The sequence below is a fragment of the Typopeltis vanoorti genome, chromosome 10 (genome assembly GCF_054136105.1).
Source record: "Typopeltis vanoorti isolate ZY-2024b chromosome 10, IOZ_Tvanoo_1.0, whole genome shotgun sequence".
Taxonomy (NCBI): domain Eukaryota; kingdom Metazoa; phylum Arthropoda; class Arachnida; order Uropygi; family Thelyphonidae; genus Typopeltis; species Typopeltis vanoorti.
In genome coordinates this window covers 20,231,263-20,252,974 of record NC_143558.1, presented here as the reverse complement: position 1 = coordinate 20,252,974, position 21,712 = coordinate 20,231,263, and the positions used below count along the sequence as shown (strand labels likewise).

At 35.9% G+C, this 21,712-nt stretch overlaps 1 protein-coding gene across 1 annotated transcript in view; it reads right to left on the bottom strand.

The window, feature by feature from the left end:
• LOC150102211 (zinc finger FYVE domain-containing protein 26-like) overlaps positions 1–21,712 on the bottom strand; it is a 193,668-nt gene that overhangs the window by 60,319 nt on the left and 111,637 nt on the right. The window contains exons 10-12 of the mRNA XM_090399523.1: positions 16,381–16,439; positions 675–1,021; positions 31–512 (exon numbers count right to left, since the gene is read on the bottom strand). Coding sequence (XP_090255649.1) covers positions 31–512; positions 675–1,021; positions 16,381–16,439 — 888 coding nt within the window. The remainder of the gene's footprint in view (positions 1–30; positions 513–674; positions 1,022–16,380; positions 16,440–21,712) is intronic.

The window sequence follows — 21,712 nt, the reverse complement described above, 5'->3', positions numbered from 1 at the left end:
AATTAACACAATAAGCAATGACAAACTTACCTGATCCTAAACCATGACTTCTGCAGTCCTGCAGAGCAAGAGACACTTGTTTTACATGATTGTAGAGAAGTTTTAAGTAGTTTACATATGTAGATTTTGAAGGTCTCATCTTGTCCATAACTAAAGTTTGTAAACGTGAACAGACTTTGTAAAGTTTACAGAAGTGCGTATGTAGATGATGATAACCAGGCTCAGGTACGTCTTTGGGTGGTTCACATGCAGATAACTCAGGAAATTCTTTTTTTAAAAGCAATGACACTTCATTTAACTCTTCAAAAAAGTTCTTCCATGCTTCTATCTGATCTTTAAAAATATTATGATCTAGTGATCCTATGAAACTTCCCAAAATTTTAGGAAGAGGATCAGATGGAAAAGAATAAGAAAAAAATGCTGAAACTAAAAATGGAGTTGGATCTTGCTTTTGAAAGTTTTCTAATTCTAGCATAAACATTCTTATGAGCTTCAATGTTTTTATGGGTCCCCTGAATGGTGAAGCAAAGCTTTTTTTTTGCTTTGACGATTTTTCTTTGGAATGCAATGGAGACGACACAGCCATAAGTTTCAGAGCCATATCAAGAAGCAAACAGGTAACTTCTTGACATGAAGACGATGTATATCCTAGATCTGCTACTACCATGGGATACTTTTCATTGCACTCTAATAACAAAATTCTTTCCATGGAGGGTTTCACATATAATTTATTTAGCTCTTCAATTTCAGGAATTGAAGGAACTGGAGTTTTACTAATAAGCTCATCTACAATGGTGTTAATTAGTGTAGACTGGATACCACATGCAGCGGCTTCAGCAACTGCATTAATATTGGCACTGAGAGAACATTCTTTACTTAAAGTAGAATCAAGCCTTGGAGAAGTTAAAGACTGTAATTTTTTTGGTGGCCTTTCCAATGTTTCAATCTTTTTTGATGCTTCACTGAATGCTTCTGAAAAGAACAACTCCTTTGCATCCAGTGTGTTGTGCAGATTAAATAGCTGCAAAAAATTGTTTTATTTTATTAATGTTTTATTTTAAACAAGTATTTTTAAATCAAAAGATATTTCTTTTAATTTAAACAAAATGGAATTTTATGTTTTGTTATTAATTGGATAAATATAAAGTTTGTTTGTTTTTTTTCATTATTGTCAAAGTTGGGTGACCTTAGGTCACACCCAACTTTGACAATAATGAAAAAAAAAAAAAAAAAAAAAGATGAAAGCACATAAATAAAGATTTAATGAAAAAATGGAGATAGGCCCTGACTTACATAAGAGTTTTGTTTCAGAAATCTTTAGATAACTCAAATTTTACATGAGTCAGATTTAGCCCATCCTTACCCATTACATGAATAGTATTGTATTAACATGTTTTAAAGATTATATCTGTTAGTTTCAACTGAAGGATGCACACATAAATTAGATTTAAGTATGTAATTACTAATGCAAGTAATATAGTTTGGCAGCTCAGCCTTCCTTAGGAAATTATCAAGAGATGCCTGAACAGTGGCTACTTTCTTCTCTCATAAATCTCTAATATATTTCTGTCATCATGAATCTATTTCCACGTCTGTTCCATTGTCCAGTTATGAGTGTACTCTACTGCAGTACATGCAAAGAAACACTAAAAATTATCAAAAATGCATGAATATAAATACACAGTATGTCTGGGTTCGATGGTAAACAAAGTAAGACAGAGGAAGGTATACGTATGCATGCACTGCAAGGGCTCTATGCCTTGGGGAAAATTACTGTTAGATAGCATGTGAGTAATGTACACGTTAATTAAAATTTTTACAACTTGATAATTTTTTCCCTGGTCCTTTCAGGATAATATGTCCAATTCTGAATTTAGGTAAGTCGAATTTACTTACATATATAGGGTCTGTCTGTATATGCAATACAGACAATTAGCTAAACCTTTTCCCCTCCTTCTCTTTAATTAGTTTTCAATTATATGTTTACACAAAAAAGTTTTACTATAGTTACTGCAAAATAATACAGTAAATCTGAGTTAATTTGAACTCAGATAATCAGCATGCCTCAAAGTTCAAAGCACAGTCAACTAAAGATAATTTCTAAGGCTTTCAGTCCATTATTTCAATAAAATGGTGGGCATAATTTCGAAACTCCTGTAAAGCAGGTGATTTTTTTTTTTAAATTTAAAAAGTTTTTTCTTTCTTTTATTACTTAAGTTTTTTTTTTTTCATGTTGTGGTTTTTACTGATTTTATTGTATTTAGTACATTTGCTATTACATTTTAAGCTATACTATTGTTTTATTAAGATAGTTTTTAAAAATGGCACCAAACAATTGGCAGAACAACAGACAGCATTGAAAGCTAAGGATAGCAATATGTGAAACCCAGAAATGAGAATCTTTAATACTGAAGACATAAATAAAAAAATAATAAAAAATTAACATATAAAATTCCAGAGTAACAGGAAAAGACAACATATACTAATATATTAATTAAAAAACTTTAATCAATACCGTCCAATATTTCGGCAATGATACACTGCCATCTTCTGAGAACATAAAACTATGTGTGTGCATGCATGCAAGCACTAACAACGAGCAAATGAGGCTGAAGAAGGCAACTGGTGTTGGCCTAGAATCCTAAAGATGCCCCTAGCTGGCTAAATTGGGTTGTCTTGGCTGTTGGGCTGATGTTCTAACGATGTAAGTTTCCCAAATTTGGGAGAGTTTTTTTTTTTTTTTTTTTTTTTTAAGAGCTGTGGCTGATTCCAGGAATAATCTTTCACATTTATATTTGCTGCAGTGTAGTAAAGCGGCTTTCTTCCAGCGTATTCTGTGGTGGGTATCTAGTGGATGATCCAAAAGTCCTAGAGGAAGTGGCTGGTCTTTGGTGGAGCAAATATAAGAACGTAATATAATAATATAAGAAATTGGCATCCCTTATCCACTCCACCAAAGACCAGCCACTTCCCCTAGATCTATGGAGTATACCAGGTCACTTGCAGTTGTAAACTGTCCTACTACGGCCAAACAGGCAGGACAGCTAATATCAGGATATCCGAACATAAAGACTACATCTACCACTACAATACAGCCACTCAGGACTTGCAGATCATGCCCTAGATACCCACCACAGAAGAATATGCTGGAAGAAAGCCACTTTACTACACCGCAGCAAATATAAATATGAAAGATTATGAGTTTCATAATCAACCACAGCTCTTCCTAAACTTCAACAAATTTGGATGTATGAGACTGCCCCAAATTTGGGAAGCTTGCATCCTAAGAACATCAGCCAAGATAACCCAATTTATCCTGCTAGGGGGGCACCTTTAAGAATCTAGGACCAACGTCAGTTGTCTTCTTCAGCTTCATATGCTTGTTGTTAGTGCCTGCATGCACATATCACAGTTTTATGTTCCCAGAAGATGGCAATGTAATATTGGCAAAATATTGGAAAGTATTGATTAAAGTTTTTTTTTATTAACATTTTAGTATAAGTTATTTCCTGAAAATTTTAAAGTCATGTATAACCAACGTATAAGTTTATCTACAAGAATTACGATAAAAGATAGAAAAGCATGGAAATTTATAAGCTATAAATAAATAATAAAAATAATAACAAAATGAGTCAGTTAGAATATAAGAAAATAATAATAATATGGTATGGAATTCTACTGTTAAATTTGTGCTTGATGAATGAGTCTATGTCAAGCTTCCTGAGAGCTAAAATAAAGGATATAACAGTAAACAGAAAAGAAAAGTAAAAGAGATGATAGTGCTTGTTGGAACTAATGATTTAAGTAGTGATTAAACAAATTGTGATTAAAAATAGTGACAAAAAAAAAATAGTAATTAAATAAATATGTGATGCTGCTAGCATGTGAAAGCAAATGCAACACATGACATGAGCTGTTAAAAAAAAAAAAAAGATAAATAGTAGTAGTAGTAAGAAAAGATATTCTGTTTATTCCATGACAATACTGGTTTCTCGGTTAGCACTATTCAAATTGATTTTTTGTATGATTCTGTGATATTTTGTTAGGATTTTATTCTCTCTCGGTATTGTTTCTACATGTATTAATTGTATTCAACATGGTGGCCACCAGTTTTAGCATTACACCTAGCCTACCCCATCATTTAAAGACTACATTTTTCAAGGCATAGTAAATTATTTTGTAGCCTACTAACATTTGGTATGTATGCATCATGCTGCTTAAAAATGTGGCAGGTGTGAGACAGGAATGTGTATGCGTGCATGAAATGTAGACAGTGGGAGGCGCTGGGAGACATAAGCATCTTGATGTCAAGATTTACTGATGATGGAGATAGTACTTTGGAAATGGATGATTTCCAGTTTGTGGATGTCAGTGGTTTATTGGAAGGTGGAAAGAATGTTAAAGACATATATAGAGATTTAGCCTTGGGCAGTTTAGTAGACAGAGATGGTTTGTCTGATGGCCATGATTGTGTGTGTGAATGTAAATTGAAAGCAGAATGTGTGGAAAAAGAAAAGCTGAGAAAGGAGATGGAAGAAATGAAAACTGAGCTGAGAAGGATGAATGAAGATTTTGGGAGGATAGAGAAGTTGGCTAGTATGAGAGAAACGAGAGTAAGTGTAAGAGAATGGCATCAGAAAGTAAAGAGGAGAGGAAGGAGAGAGAGACTGGGAGAGATGGTAGGAGAGGAAATTGCAGAAAGCCAAGAGAGTATGGAAGCAATGGATAGAGAGAGAGAGATGAGAGGGAGAAACCAGAGAGAGATTGGAAGTCATAAGAGTCCGGGATGCCAGTGAGAGAATGATGGATGGATCTGTTCAGAGTGTCATGTATAGAGATTCAATGATTTGAGGTGTGCAGAGTAGAGTGCCAGAGAAATATCTGTCTGGTGGAATGATAGACAGTGTGGCAACAACAGTGAAGGGGTGAAAGTATAGAGAAGATGATAATAATGGTTGGGATGAATGACATGAGAGGTAGCATGAATCTTGTAGCGTGAGATTTGAGGTTGATGTTAGTGATAGTGCAGCAGAAATGTGTATGAGAAAAGACAGCGAGCATATTTCTCCAGTATGATAATGCAGAATGGAGGAGAAGAGCAGTGATGATGAATGATATGATAGCAAAAATGCGCAGGAAAAGAGGTCTGGAATATGTGGATGTGTGGAGTACATTTCAAGATAGAAAAGAGCTGTATGCAAGATATGAATTACATTGGAATGCAGAAAGGCAGAGGCATTTGGAGAGGCTGCTGTTTTCTAGGCAAGTGAGTGTGCTGGGTCAGGGAAATTAGAATTGCACAGATTAAATGTTGCAGGGATGGCCTCATGTGGGGATAGTGGTTTGAATTGTGAGGGGGAGGGTACACTATATTATAGAGAGAGGTAGAGTAAGAGAGGAATAATAATAACTCTAAGAATACTGACAATACATTGGTTTTTCTATATACAAATACTAGGAACATTAGGAATAAAGGGAATGAGTTTGTGGCATTGACTTATTCACTCTCTCCAAAGTTATTGGTGTCAGTGGAACTTTGTTAACCGAGGAGGATGTTCTAACAGAGATACAAATCAAAGGGTACAGCATATTTTGACAGGATAGGGAAAGTAAATATGGTGGTATGTTACTGATAAGAGATGAATTGTACACTCTCAGGGAGGAGAATCTCAGTGGAAATAACACCAATGGCTTTGAGAATATATGCGAGATAAAGTTTTATATGACAAGATATTTAATGGGATGGTGTTACAGACCAGGAAATGTTTAGCAAATTCGTGTGGCAAGTGCAAAGCGAGCAATCATTATGGGAGACTTCAAATACAGCGCTATAAACAAGGCAGAGAAGACGGCATGCAGTAATAAGGAAGTGAATTATTGGATTTCTTAAGGGTCAATTGTGTTAGGAAGCACTATAGGCTTCATTCATAGAATGATAATGACCGGTGAAGTGTATTCTGAATACTGAGTATGTATGAGGTTAATAGGGGGGGACTAGATGGAATTTCATCATGTTTTAATAAAATATGCTATAGAACTGACTGTAGCATTGACTTGGCTGTTTAATGAGTCTTGCAATGGGACTGGAGAGTGGAAAGAGAGTAAGATAGTACCACTGCATAAAGGTAGTGGTAGAATGGAGGTATCAATCTATAGGCCTGGTTTTGTTTCTTCTGAGTTATTAAGATTTTGGAGAAATCGATAAGAACTCATATACAGTGGTTGGCAGATGACAGCAATATTATTTATACAGGCTAGCATAAATAATATTGCTAGATTATAAAAACAAGTTGCATCATATGGGCTTGGATATCAGGTTAATATACTGCTCAAAACAATTAGGGAATATTTTGGTTTTCTTGTAAATTATAAAGTTATAAAAATAATTTACAAATGCCACACATTTATTTTAAAATATTCTTAATATACAACAGTGTAGAACACGCAACTACGTACAAAATCATGTTAAGACTTGTTGAAACCTGTCTTAGCCATATTAGCATCGGGGGGGGGGGGTATAAAATAATGGCTTGTTGCACTCACTTCCACAGTGCATAATTATCACTTCAATTGTAAACTTGTGTCACCTACCACCCATTATTTTGTTAAAAATGGCAGAGCAACATGAAATCCTGGAATCCATGGCTTGGAGAGCCATTGGTCGATTAGAAGCTGGACAAATGCAGCAAGTTGTTGCTCGAGCATATCGTGTATCGCAAAGCTTAATTTCGTGACTTTGGAATTGCTTTCTGGAGACAGGAAATGTTTGCTGAAGACAAGGTCAAGGTCGCCCATCACCAGCAACTCCAACAGACGATCAGTATTTGTCGTTATTTGTCAGAAGAAATCAAACATTCAGCGCAACACAACTTCGAAGCGAACTTACCACAGCGACAGAGAGGCTGGTATCAACGCAGACAGTACGAAATCGTCTTCATACCATAGATTTATATGCTTGAAGACAATGGTTTGCATTCTACTTACTGCAAATCACAAAAGAGCCCAAAGAATATGGACATGGGAACACTGCAATTTGACAAATGAGGATTGGGCTCGTTTACTTTTTAGTGACGAGTCCAGGTTCAGTCTGCAACTAGATAACTGACATATCTTGATATGGCGTGATATAGCCAAAATAATCTATGACGCCAAACCTTCAGACTTGAATATCCCACCATCAGAATTGAAAGCTCTTACCTCCTTAAAACGTAACAAACATAATTATCACCAGAGCCGACAAGGGAAATACCACTGTTGTTCTAGACACCAATTCATATGACAATAAAAAAGAATTTACTACTCCAAGATCAAAATACATATGCCAAACTTGATTATGATCCTACAAAAAGACAGTTCAAGAAACTCAAAAAGTTACTTGATGAAACCACTTCCTTAGATGAAGAAACAATAAAAAAACTCAGGACATTACATGCTAGGCCTCCAAGAATATACAGTTTACCTAAACTTCACAAGAATAATGTTCCACTCCGACCCATCAGGGATTCTATCAGTAGCCCAACTTACAAATTATCAAGATTTTTATCTAACCTTCTACGTCCTCTCATAGGCCACTCAGCTTCAATTAAAAATTTCACAGTTTCACACAAAAATAAAAGACATTCAACTGTTGGAAACTGACATGTTAATTAGCTTCAACATTGTCTCCCTCTTTACTAATATTCCCCATAAGGAAACGATAGACTTGTTAACTCAAAAATTTCTATCCGATATTATCAAATTATTCAAATTTGTTATTACGTCTGGATACTTCACTTGGAAAGAAAAAATTTACAAGCAAGAGGAAGGAACAGCAATGGGGTCTCCCTTATCACCAAACTTAGCCAACCTGTTTCTAAAATACCTTGAAGAAAAAATTTCCATGTTGAAACCCAAACCAAAAATTTGGCTATGGTATGTTGATGATCTCTTTGCTGTCTGGGATCATTCTGAACAAGAAACTACACCTGTTTCTAGATAAAATAAGCCTTCATCCTTGCATGAAATTCACACTAGAAAAAGAATCTCCACAGGGTATCTCCTTTCTGGATTTACACATCCAAAGAAAAGAAGATGGTTCCATCTCCACTTCTGTCTATCGCAAGCGGACATTTTCAGGTCACTACATTCACAATTCTTCTGCTCATCATCCATCTCAAAAATTTGGCATCATTAAATCATTAGTAACCAGAGCACACAGATTCTGCTCCTCTGAAGAATCTCTAAACCAAGAATTGGAAATAATCAAAAATACAGCCCTACTAAATGGATACAATCCTAAAACAACTGAAAAAACCATCAGTCACTTCCCCACACACATCAACCTAGACAAGAACAAGCCCGGAGGATTCCCATACCTTATGTCAAGGGCATCTCCGAACGTCTTTCAAAAATTATGAAGAAATACAAACTTGCTGCTACCTACAAACCAATCAACCAGATCTATAGCTTGTTACCTTCTGCTTAAGACAAACTCTCACCTCTGATGCTACCTGGTGTATACAAGGTTCCATGTTCCTGTAAATTGTCTTACTATGGAGAGACATGTAGATCTGTTAATAAACGCATTTCGAAACATCAAGACCATATCCATCTTATCAAACCACAGAAATCTGGGCTCGCACAACACAGAGTTGAAAACTCAAAACATAGGATCCATTGGAAAAAAGACCAAACTTCTACATAGATCTTTATATAAACATGAACGTTTATATAAAGGAAGTGCTGAAACCCTACTTCAAAGACCAATTCTGAACTGCAATGATGTTCTTGCCATCCCTAATGTATAGGAAATTGTCATACAAAATTGTGTAAAATAATTTTTATATGTTATCTTATTTTAATGTAATTATTTTTTTCTCCAGATACATTTTAATTAATTCTATAACACACTACTGCATGCATATTGGGATTCCATTGTAATCATGCACCCTAACTGTATGTTACTCCTAGTATTGTTTGAATTAACTGTACTGATGATGTCCTATGATACTTAGGATGAAATATTTACTTATTAAAACTTATTACTCGTTACATGTGTTTGTTTAGTCATGAATACTCCACAGGTTTCATTGTACAATAAAATTTAAATGACTTGTTTGTTCCACACTGATAATGTATACTTGTTTTCAGTACGAAATATCAAATTCCTGATAAGTACATTAAAGCTACATAATTTGGGTAATTAAGGGCTGGTGATTGCACAATATACAGCAACTCTCAACCAAGTAGCTGAAACAGAATAGGCCATCCCATGAGAAGGCCTATTTCCACAAATGGTCTCCATCAAGGCAAGTATTGATGCCTTAAAAACATACTTTTATCCATTTGGAGGACATGCTAATTGGACCTCCAGATTGTAGATATCTTTCATTGTCTGGTGGTGAAGCACCACCTATCTGCTATATGTGTGAGGTGGCTTTTATTATGCTTTGTCTAAATTGTTTCTGGATTCTTCCACCCCCCCCTCCACACACACACACACACACACACACACGGTGCAGATTGAAAGCCTATCCTGTTTATGCTCGTCACACCATAATTATTTAACTAGGGAGCCAGTATTTCTTCCATTTGAGAGAACAGAAGTGGTTTCCACAGGCCAACACAAGACGATCTGTTGGTTATAGGAATGGATGAAAGTTTTGGGATGTGTGGAGAGAGTATGAGGGAAGATAATATTTGTACACCCTCTGTCCAAAAAGAAACAAAACCTTTTGAAAATAGAAGAAACTAGTGGCGCCACCTGTTGTATCTTTTTGTTGTCGAAAGCGGCAACCTTTTAGTGTTGTGTCAACTGTTTATAACATCTCTTTCATTAGAAACTGAGTTACAGTGCCAAGAGTGACAGTGTGTTTTGACGAACAGTTGGAAAATGAATTTCAAACAGAAAGCTGCGATTGACTTTTGTGTTAAACTTGACCGAAATGCTTCAAAAAGCATATGGTGATGAATGCTTATCCTGTACTGAAGTTTACGAGTTTTAAGTGATTTCAAAGTGGTCATGAGACATTTGAGAACAACGAAAAGTTGGGTTGTCCAAAAACTGGACTGAGCGAAGTTAACATCCAAAACGTGCATGATTTCGTCAAAGAAAGCCCGAAATCGTCCATGAGATTGATTGAAGATGAATTGGCGATTCCAAATCAACTGTGCACAACATTTTGAACGAGAATTTGGGCCTTCATAAATTGAATTCGCGATTTGTTCCCCATAAGTTGACTGACGATCAAAAAATGTATTGAATTGAACACTGCAAGGATCTCATTAAAACCACTCATAAGGACTCAAACTTCCTTGAAATGATCGTTACTGGTGACGAAACGTAGTGCCAGAGTGCTAAGTGAAGACCACCAGAAGAGAGGCATCTTAAAAAAAGTCGCTTGGAGAAATCAAAAGTAAAGACAATGCTGATTTGTTTCTCCTGGCCAAACAGTCAATGGTGAGTTTTATCTCAAAGTTTTGAAGCGATTGATAGCGAGAATTCGTCGCGTACAGCATGAATATCATCATGCAGGCAACTGGTCATTTTTGCACACGATAATGCACCATCTTATCGTTCGAACATTGTGAGAATTTTTGAGCAAAAACCAAGTTTGTGTGTTGGATCACTCACTGCATTCACCTGATTTAGCACCTGCGACGTCTTTCTCTTCCCCCATCATTTGTCGATGAAAGGAAAGTGATATGACACTATTGAAAACATTCAAGCAACAGTAACCATGACCCTCAACAGTATCCCAAAAACCGATATAAAAAACTAATTTAACGAATTAATTGACCATGCCAAATGCTGTATCGAAGCTGAGGTAGAGTATATTGATTGAAATAAATGATTTGAATAATTATAATTGGCCTGTGTTTTATTTTCTATCAAAAGTTCAGTTTCTTTTTGGACAGAGGGTGTACAAGAGAAATGTCTACACCTGAATGCGTTTGTATCAAGAGGAACCTTGAAAAACTAATAACTGATATGAGACCTAACACAGAGTCAGGGAAACTAAATTATAATATGAGGAATAGTGAGAATATGTGTTAAGAGCGACAATGTTATGTAACTGTGTTCATGATGGGAATGGACCTCACCATGGAATGATTATGAGGAAAGAACGATTTTGACTTTGTCTTCATCCCGTTCAGACTCATCAAACGTGTGCAAAGATGTCTGCACTATATAAGGCACTAGACTAGAACAGAGATCTTGTCTGCAAGTTGTCCAACTGTATCATGAAGAGAGTATACAAAAGAACATACAGGTAGCTTATTATGTCTGTACACGAATGATGGGGATAGAGTTTGTTGCCTTGGTCAATATGTTTGGATCTCAGATTGTAGGCATTAGCGAGACATGGGTATCAGAATCAGACATACTAACTGGTATCATGTGTAAAGGGTACACCTGATACCAGTTAGTATCAAGTGTACCTTTTATCTGAGTTAGTATTTTTAAGAAGGATAGACAGAATAGGAGAAGAGGAGGCATGATGCTAATGATATCAGTTGACTTGAATTCAGTTAGTGTTGAGACCCATGATTAGAATACTATTTACAGTTTCATGTGACAGCGAGTTTGAAGTTATATGTGAGGAGGAATCTAATAGGATCAACTGTATAGTGGGAAATTGTTACAGATCTCGCGGATCGGTTGCAAGTGGTGAAGAAATGCACAGCCAAATAAAAACGAAATGCATGAAAAAAGTAATCGTAATGGGGGACTTTAATTATTCAAACACTGATTGGGTAGCAGTAAAATCTCATGAGAAGTATGAAACTGAATTTATTGAGCTGTTGCAAGACAACTTTCTCAAGCAGTATGTGGTAGAAGGAACTTGAGGTCAAAGAGTGTTGGATGATTATAGTGTCAGATTTTGGTGTTTCAGTTAAAGGCATAACTATTCTTCCTCCAGTTGGTGATCATGAGGTACTCACTTGAGAAGTGGCTAATTTTATGAATGTTCCATTCAGGAAAGGTTACACACTGAAAAGCTGAAAATTATGACCTACTAAGAAGTATACCGTAATGGGTAGAGGTGAAATGAATGCGTAATCTTATCAAGAAGAGATTTGTAAGAAAAGGATGATGTGGAAGGAATACTGTGTGCATAAGAATGATGTCCGTTATTAAAATTATAAGCAGCAGGCCAGAAGAGTCAACTATTGTACGGAAAGTTAAGTCCGAGCATGAAAAGAAACTGGTTCTCTAAGCTAAAGATAATCCCAAAGAAGTCTATCGATATGCTGCAAGTAAAACAAAGAATGAATATGAAAGAATAACTCTACTGAATGCAGATGGGGTTGTTCAACCAATGAGTGAACTATCCACTTTGCTAAAAGCTATCAACCTGGTGTATACAACAATCTGCTCACTGCTATTCTCTTCACTGGATGAAGAAACTCAGGTGTATGAGAGGAGGAGGTATTAGAGCTGTTGCACAAACTGAATAAGAATTCAACAATAGGGACTGATGGACTATCAGCATGGGGATTAAAAGAGTGTTCAACTGAACTTGCTATTCTTTTAACCAGGGTACATAATTTAAGTCTCAGAACAGGGAAATTCTGCAGGAGTGGAAAGAACGTGTGGTAATCCCATTGCACGAGGGTGGTGCAAAGATCAATGTATCTGACTATCAATCAATCAGTATCTCAAGAGTGGTGGTGAAGATTTTGGAAAAGCTGGTTAGGGCTAGTATTCAGAAAGGGATTGACAGAGAATCTCTACTTTGCAATGAACAGCATGGGTTTACTAAGGAAGGTCATGTTTTAGCGACTTGCTTACATTCTACAATAATGTTACCATTGAACTAGACAAGGGGGAATGGATACACCATGATACTTTTGGATTTTGCTAAGGCTTTTGACAGAATACAACATGGAAGACTGATGAATAAATTGGAGAACATGGGCTTGAATTATAAATATTAGCATGGATAAGAGGATGGCTGACTGACAAATATCAAAAAGTGGTATACAGGGAATTTAAGTCTGCAAAATTTAAGGTAACCAGTGGTGTATGACAAGGATCAGTTCTTGGTCCACTGTAATTCAATCTGTACATTAATGACATTGGGAATGATTTGATATGCAACCTACAGCTATTTGCTGATGATGCAAAGAGAAGTAGGATAATCAGGAATGTGGCTGATATGCAGTGCTTGCAGAATGATTGGAACATGCTGTAATTGTGGGCATGGGAAAATGGATGTCAATAAATGTAAAGGCATGCACTTTGGCGTGATTAGATATCCAATGAAATATCATATTGGTGGGAGTACGCTAGAAGAAACCGATCAGGCTAGGGATCTGTATGTATACATCTGCAATCAAGACTAAGGTCAATCTGGCCTTGCAGACCGTGTATTCGATACAACCCATGGGATCTCCTGGAAGAAAACCACCATACTCCACCATAATAAATTAAAAAAGGAAAGACTGCTTTTAGAATCTGCATCAGCATACAGAAATCAACCAAATTTAAATAAATTTGGATACATAAAACTTCCAAAAATTTGAGAAACAGTAACTGTCAGAGGTTATTTACATCCTAGTTCACCGACACAACGCCCATTGAGGGTGCCCCACCTAGATAGGACTTTACAGTTGCCCACATGTTTCATTTAGTATTGTGTGTGCGAGACAAAAGTTATTTGTAATCCGGCCTGGTTGGCCGAGTGGTTAGCATATCCGCTCTCCAGCCAAAAGGCTGCGAGTTCGAATCCTGTCGTAGGCATGGATGTTGTGATTGTCTGTGAAAATACTGGTGGCAATCATCAGCGGTAGATGGCGTTGGTGTAGATGAAGGTAGTTGTGGCTGTTCAAGTGATAGAGACGGAGAGTTGTAAAGTAGGTGCCCTCCCTCGATGAGTCTTTGGACTCCCTGCAGGTGTTACGTAATAATAATAATCCCTGAAGATGTCTCAGTGATAGATGAAATATTGGAAGCATTAAAATTTGTTTTAATCCTTTCCCAGTACTGTAAATATTCCATTAAACCTTCAACATGACAGGCTAGGGATCTCAGAGTATTAGTAGATAGGAAATTGAAGTTCAGGGACCATGTAGCAAAGATTACAAATACAACTCAAAATATAATTGCAATGCTGAAACAAACTTTGACTTGCAAAGATAAGGATTTCGTTTTGCCTCTTTACAAGGATTTGATAAGACCTCATTTGGACTATTTTGTGCATGTCTGGCCTCCTGGTTTCTGTTGTGATTCTAATACAGTGGAGAGAATGCAAAAGAGTGTGTTAAAACTGATATCAGGAATCTGGAATACTGATTATGAAGACAGATTGAGAATTTGTAGACTGCAGGCATTGGCAAATAGAAGAAAGAGGGTTTGGGACTTACAAACTTCTGAAAGGGTCATACAGGATTTCAGTTGATAGAATTTTTCATTTTATGGAGGACGGGGAAAGAACAAGATGGCATCCTTGGAAGCTGAGAATGAATGCTATTAAAAAGGGGATGAGATCTAGAATTTTCTCTCATAGAGTGGTGCGTGATTAGAATGGATTGCCTTTGGATGTGTGTGCAAACAGCATGAATGACTTCAAGAACAAGTATAATAGCTGGGGCATGTAGTATGTTGTGGTCTCTCTCGATGAGTCCCTCACTCCCTGAAGGTCTCTCTTAATAATGACTCTTCGGAAGACTTCTTAATCAAATGGTAAATAATCCTGATGCTTCTCACTATGCCAGGAGGGAGTTCAAGTATAGCAGCTTGAAGGAGACACTGCCTGAGGTCCTTCACCCCAGCTTCATGTCCCGTGCTCTTTACATTTTCCCATTATTTTACTTGCACTATGACAGACAGCATAAAAAATTCCAGTCACTGCAGTTAAAAAAAAATTTATATATATCCAACAAAACCACTCTGAAAATATCAAAAATTCACATTTGGTGTGTGTACATGTGCATCCCCCCCCCCTGTAAAAACCCCAACAAAATATCAAAATTCCATGTAATAAAAACACTTCCAGAATGACTAGAATGACTAATCTGAGTTCTTAATTCTAATATCAATGATGTGCATCACTACTTACAGACATCCAAACCGGATGCGTTATTCATCACTGAACCATAACTGTATCCTCTGCAACAACACCATTCTTATGAATGACAAGTCTTACACATTCGCCAGGTCCAATATCCCAAGCCAAAAGGTTAATGAACATGGAATCCCCCCCCCCCTTTATGCAATCTGTTTATTCCATTCCTTTAGTGTCACATGGTGATCAGCATTCATTTTACATAAATTATGGACTTTACAACTGTGTTATAAATAATTATTTTAATTTCCCTCCGGCTGATAGTCGAAGGTACACTAAAGTGCACTAAAGCTCGTCTCCTGCTGAAATGACAATCAGGCTTTTTGATCCCTAGCCAAGGCTGCTGGGCACAACTTCTGCACTCTTCCATGCTTCATATATATCTCTTCACATACACATTCTGAAAGTAACAGCTCTTAAAAATAGGCAAACCTCTTAGCATCAGTTTTTCCTTTCCAGCTTATGTTTAGAGCCATGGCAATTTTCCAGTCACTCTTCCATAAACTGCCTAAAGCAGTACATCACATATGATCTTTCACAAGAAACCCTTGAAATAAAGGTCCTTTTATATACTGAGTAATAAAATGTTCCACCTAAAAATCAGAAAGAATTAACTGAAAGATTATGAAGTAAAGCTTACATGCCAGATATTATTTATTATGTAAAGTTTTAACAGTATTAAATAACATCACACAAAACAAAATAAATTTTATGTAATTTCTTAGGATGGTGATATTTCACTGGATTCAAACCATCAACTCTGAATCATAAAAAGCACTTATTGAAGAATGCATAACACTATAATTGATTACCAGAACAATTCAAATTGGGATGTAATAAAGAGAGCTAGAGTCCTAGCATGTACTCTTTATTAAGCTGCTGCAAATTAAGGTATAAACTACCTACATATATTCAAGCCATAGCAGTACAGTGCTAAGATTATCATGCTTTCTCTCCTTCCTCATTATAATTTTGGTTGTTCCACTAGTCATGTGATTGTAGTGTTTTGCGTTCTGTGACGTATACTTTTATGCTAAAAAAAATTGTTGTGTTAAATCCAGTGAATATCAGCCTCATAATACATTTCATAACTTATTATGTTCTTATATGGTGCTTGATTTGAGTTAACACTTTTAAAAAAACTTACACAGTAAAAAGATAATCAGCTGAATTACTTGGCCTATTGTCAATACAACTATCTTAATAATTATATTTACATATATTTAAACTACAATAGAATCTCTCTTAACTGGCAACAACGGGACTTCGCCGATACCGGATACAAGATTTTGCCGGATAATTGAATATGCTGTATATTTCGAGAACTTACTTCTTCATGTTTTGTGATGCCATCTGTAGAAATTGCAGCATGCGAAGTTCGTTCTTCTGCTGGCCATAATTAAATAAATAACATCAAAAATCATGCGAATTTTTTAAAATTTAAAACACCTAAGCATAATTTTATATTTCACAAAATCAATTGTAAACAGCATTTAAAAATTACAATACGTATTATCACATGAAAGTTGTTATGAATTTCTTAGTGTGACGATATAACTTCAAATGTCTGCCTGCTTACAAGATTGTCACCGGAGCTTTAAAAATTCACCGTGTATACAAATGAAGTTTCATAACATCATGTGCTGACATAGATGAACATTGCTCAGCAAATGGCAAATCTCAATATATGACAGTTTTGCCAGAATGCAAGTGCATTGCATATTTTTCTTATCTCATAGGCTTAAATTTCGGGTTTAAATTTAGACATTTGAAAGTGTCATTGTTTTGATATCGCTAGTTAATTGGGTGCCAGTTACAAGAGATTTTACTGTATCTTACATCAAAATAACATAAGAACTGCTATAGTCAAAACATATTTCTGCAATTTATACAATATGAGTTAGAAGATTATGGAAAGTCAGATAAGCAGGAAAATTAGCATGCTGACTCACAAATGACTAATTTTTTTGGGACAGCTTTACTTATAATCAGTAGCAATCTAAGGTGAAATGAAACATATGCCATGGGAAGAAAAACATACCTGTATTACTTGCTTTGCTTGTTCTAAATTTTTTCTCCATAAAGAATATCTTAATAAAGCATCTGGAGAGGAAAGCATTCTTTGTATTATTCCCGATTCTTGGAAAAAAGATTTATAAAGATTAACATCGAAACCCAAACTACGCTTATGTTTCCTTCGCCGTTTGACTTTCTGCTCTTCTTTATTTGCAGTATTTTTTGAAACAAAGAAAAACATTGCATTCTTATAATGACTATAATCATAATTAATATACACCATCCATAAAAAATTCCACTATAATGAACCATTCTAACATAGTCAATCATTCAACTTATAATAAACCTTTCTATTAAACTTATAACAAATGTTAGTTATAGTGAATTTGCTTTAGAATGACACTGAAACTACCATATCATTCTTGTGAAATCATCAAATTAAAAATTAAATTGAAGCTGCATAATTTTTTGCTTGATAAAAGATGAGTTATATGGTTACTCTATCCTTTAGATGGAATAATATAAGAAAAGGAAGAAAAATCGTCAAATTCCTGATATATACCTTCAAGGAGTGTACAGGATATGATAGTACTACATGAAAAATTTACATCATTACTAACTTCATATCTACAATTTTCCTCCAAATCAGTCTGTTAAATGTCAAGACTCCAATATTATCATGTCTTATATTTCTGTCTTCTAAGGCACTTTTTGCTGTATCAATCCACCTATATCAATATCGAAGAAAAATATATAGATTTATGTATTTTTTCCCTTGCATCCTATTAATTATGGTGGCAATTTTTCACTGGCAGATCAACAGATTTTTTACAATTTCAGAAGGTTTCAAAGTTAATCACAGTTTATTTCCAGATCCCATTTCTTTTACTGCTATTTCAGTGCTCGAGATGTGTATTTTTTAATTTCTTATTTGCATTTTTAGGCATTTTTTTTTCGAGATAGCAGCCACCTGCTTTAGATGTTCCAAGTGCTCTTTTTTAAAAATTCATACTCTGACCTGTAGGCACAAAGAATCCACAGGTCTGATTTTTTGTGGCTCTCATTTATATATATATATAGTGATTTTATCATTATATATATATATATATATATATATATATATATATATAATGAATCCCCAGAATAATCTGGATCGATTCATTTTTTTCTGTGGGAGAACAAAAAAAAAAAAAAAAAAAAAGTGTTTCAAGGCTATTTCGAGTGTAAGAGTAGTTTGTTTCATGATAGTAAAATAAAAAAAAAAAAACTGAGTTTCTTAGATTAATTAGTATATTTTTAGCATATTATTATGGTTTCTACCAGATTTAGTGTATTTATTACTATTATTACTATTATTACGGGCAACTCCAGGGAGTCATTGGACTCATCGAGGGAGGCCCCAAATCATATTCATCACAACTATTTGACATTCATACAGTATCTATCATACCTCGCCTTAAACTCATTCACTGTCACAGCATCCACCACAGACTCAGGGAGCGCATTCCACTCATTCACTACTCTAAAAGTAAAGAACCCAGCTCTAACACCTTTACTAACCACACTTTTGCCCAGTTTCCATGGATGTCCCCTAGTCCTCCCACAACCAGCCCTGTTCTCAAAAATATCTTCTGAATTAATTTTATAGAAACCCTTCAGTAATTTGAATGTCTCAATCATATCTCCCCTCCTCCGCCTATCAACCAATTTTTGCAACCCACAAATCCTCAACCTGTTCTCATACGGTTCATTCCACAGACCTGCTATCATCTTGGTCACTCGCCTCTGGATCCTCTCCACCTCCTCCCCATCAAGAAGAAACCTAGGTGACCAAATCTGAGCACAGTAGTCTAGATGGGGTCTTATCTAATTTATCTTATCATTTATTAATACATTTGTAGACATATTGTTAATTTAAGATAGTCTTTAAAAATGGTGCCAGAACAATAGACTAACATCAAAAGCAAAGAAAACCAAAGAGGAGAACCTTTGCTCAACTGAAGAAAAACTTTCCAACACCAGTGACACAATTGACTCAGAAGTTAGAAAATTTTCAGAAATGTGCAAAAAGTCAGAATGGGTAAAAAAAAATTTTAAAAAATAAGCAAATCAATAAGAAGTAATATGTTACAGAAAAATTGGTAAAAAAAGAAAATTCAAGAATGGGTAGATAAAAATATGATACCGTATGAGGGTCAACATGACTTTGTGAAGGGTCGGTCATGCCTTAGTAATTTACTAACTTTTGATAATAGAGTAACAAGTGAGTTGGATAAAGGAAATGGCTACAAGATGATGTGACTGGATTTTGCAAAGTATCTGGTAGAATACCACATGGAATTCTTATGCAAATCAGAACAAATGTGGGGGAGGGATATGACATTGGTTAAGTGGATAACAGGGTGGCTACTGGACAGGTTTCAAAAAGTAGTATATGGAGGATAGAATCGAGGCAAAAACAGGTGACTAGTGGTGTGTGCTGCAAGGTTCAGTGCTGGGACCATTACTGTTTAATTTGTATATAAATGATATAGGAAATAACCTGAAAGGAAATATTCAGCTGTTTGCTGATGATGAGAAATTAGATAGAGTAATAGTTAATCAAGGTGATGTGGAGAGCTTGCAGGAGGATTTAAATAAGCTGTCAGTATGGGCAAAAGTTAATGGGTATCAGTTTAATGTTGAGAAATGTAAAATTATGCATTTTGGGATAAATAGATTACAAGCCATGTATCACATTGATAGCACTATACTCCAGGAAATAGATGTAGCTAGAGATTTAGAGATAGACAGAGTTAAAGTTTAGAGGACATATTGCTAAGGTAGCCCATAATATTACTTGGCTATTGAAGAACACATTAACAAGAAGAGATAAGGAAGTAGTTATTCCTCTTTATAAGGCCTTGATACACCCACATCTGGATTACTGTCAAGTCTGGTCCCCTGGGTTTCTTGGGGATGAGGAAGCAGTGCAGATGATTCAGAGATGAGTGAATCAAGATAGTGAGTGGTCTGTGGAATGGTCCCCATGAGGATAGATTGAAGGTGTGTGAATTGCAGAAGTTGGTTGACAGGAGAAAAAGAGGGAATATGATAGAAACATTTAAGTTGCTTAAATGTTTCATCACCTGGTTAGAATGACCAGAACATGGGGTAACCTTGGAAGTTGAATAAAGGGGTGTAGTTAGTAAGGGTGCGAGGACTAGATTTTTGCTCGGGAAGTTGTGAATGAATGGAATCAGTTGCCAGAGTCAGTTGTGAGTGCTCTGTCTGTTAGATTGTGCTGTACAATCTCTCACAGAAAATTGTTATACAAATTACTACGATGGCTTTTACATAGGTTCTAAATCATGTAGAAATCAGAGTTGGAAAGTTTTTAAACTAATATAACAATTCTACTATTAAGCATATATAATGATGTATGTTGAAAGTCTATGTGTAACGGAAAATAAGAGATTAGCCCAGATTATGTTTGACCTGGTAAGAACAAAAGTTCGAAAGGTCATACAAATGTAGAAAATTGCCGCCAAAAACGAAGGTAGCCCAAGTAACATCATCATGTACGCAAAAGATCCGGGAAGTTACAGCTACAGAACAAAGAATGAACACAGCTATAAAAAGGCTCTAGGTTCTTGGAGCACCCTCACACATGAACAAACCTGAGAGAGAGCTAGAGATCGAGGCATAACCCCAGGTTACCATCCGATGTACTTCCAGTAGCCACCGACCGTGCTGCATACATGTGGAATTCACGCCATCAACAAGTGGTTTCCAAGTTACTGACGGAGATTCAATCTATATATTGTTCCAGAAAACTGTCGCCAAAAGACAAAAAGGGCCATCCCAATTATAGCTAGCAAGAAGAAAGGCAAAGTGTAGCAGAACTTATGGAAGTATCTTCCAAATTGTTAGGACTGTATGTGAAACGAAAATGTGAGTAGGCTCTAATCTCTTAATGTTACTGTAGTTGTACTAGAGATTGTATGTATACTTGCTGAGGTTAAATTGTGATTAGTAAATTATTAAGTTATGGGAATAGAGAGAGAAACTAAATGTTAACTTATTGGAAGTTTATTTTTCACCTGGTTAGACTATAACAAATTTAGTTTAATCCATTATCCAAGTTTAAGCAAACAAAGTTTGCGCCTGAAAATATCTTCAGGACTGGGGTAAGGTAGTGCAACACCAGGCAACTCTGAGCAAAGGTGGACCTGGCTCTCATCACTCCTTGTCTCAGTATCTCCCATAATGCAAAGCACATCTCCTTGCAGACATGTATACTGCTATGCATTAAGGGAAGAGCCACTACCCAGACCGGTTTCAACCTTTATGGAGTTCTTGTCAGTGGGAGGCAGACCCAAACGTGGAGATACTAAGGCAGAAGCAATAGGAGAGGTCATATTTACCTATAGGAGTTGCCAACAGGTGTACCACCTTATTATTGAATTACTCTGGATTTAGAGAAATATGTTGGAAGTTTATTTTTCACTTGGTTAGACTATAATAAATTTAGTTTAATCCTTTATCCAAGTTTAAGCAAACAAAGTTTGCGCCTGAAAATATCTTCAGGACTGGGGTAAGGTAGGGCAACACCAGACAACTCTGAGCAAAGGTGGACCAGGCTCTCATACACCTGTTGGCAACAC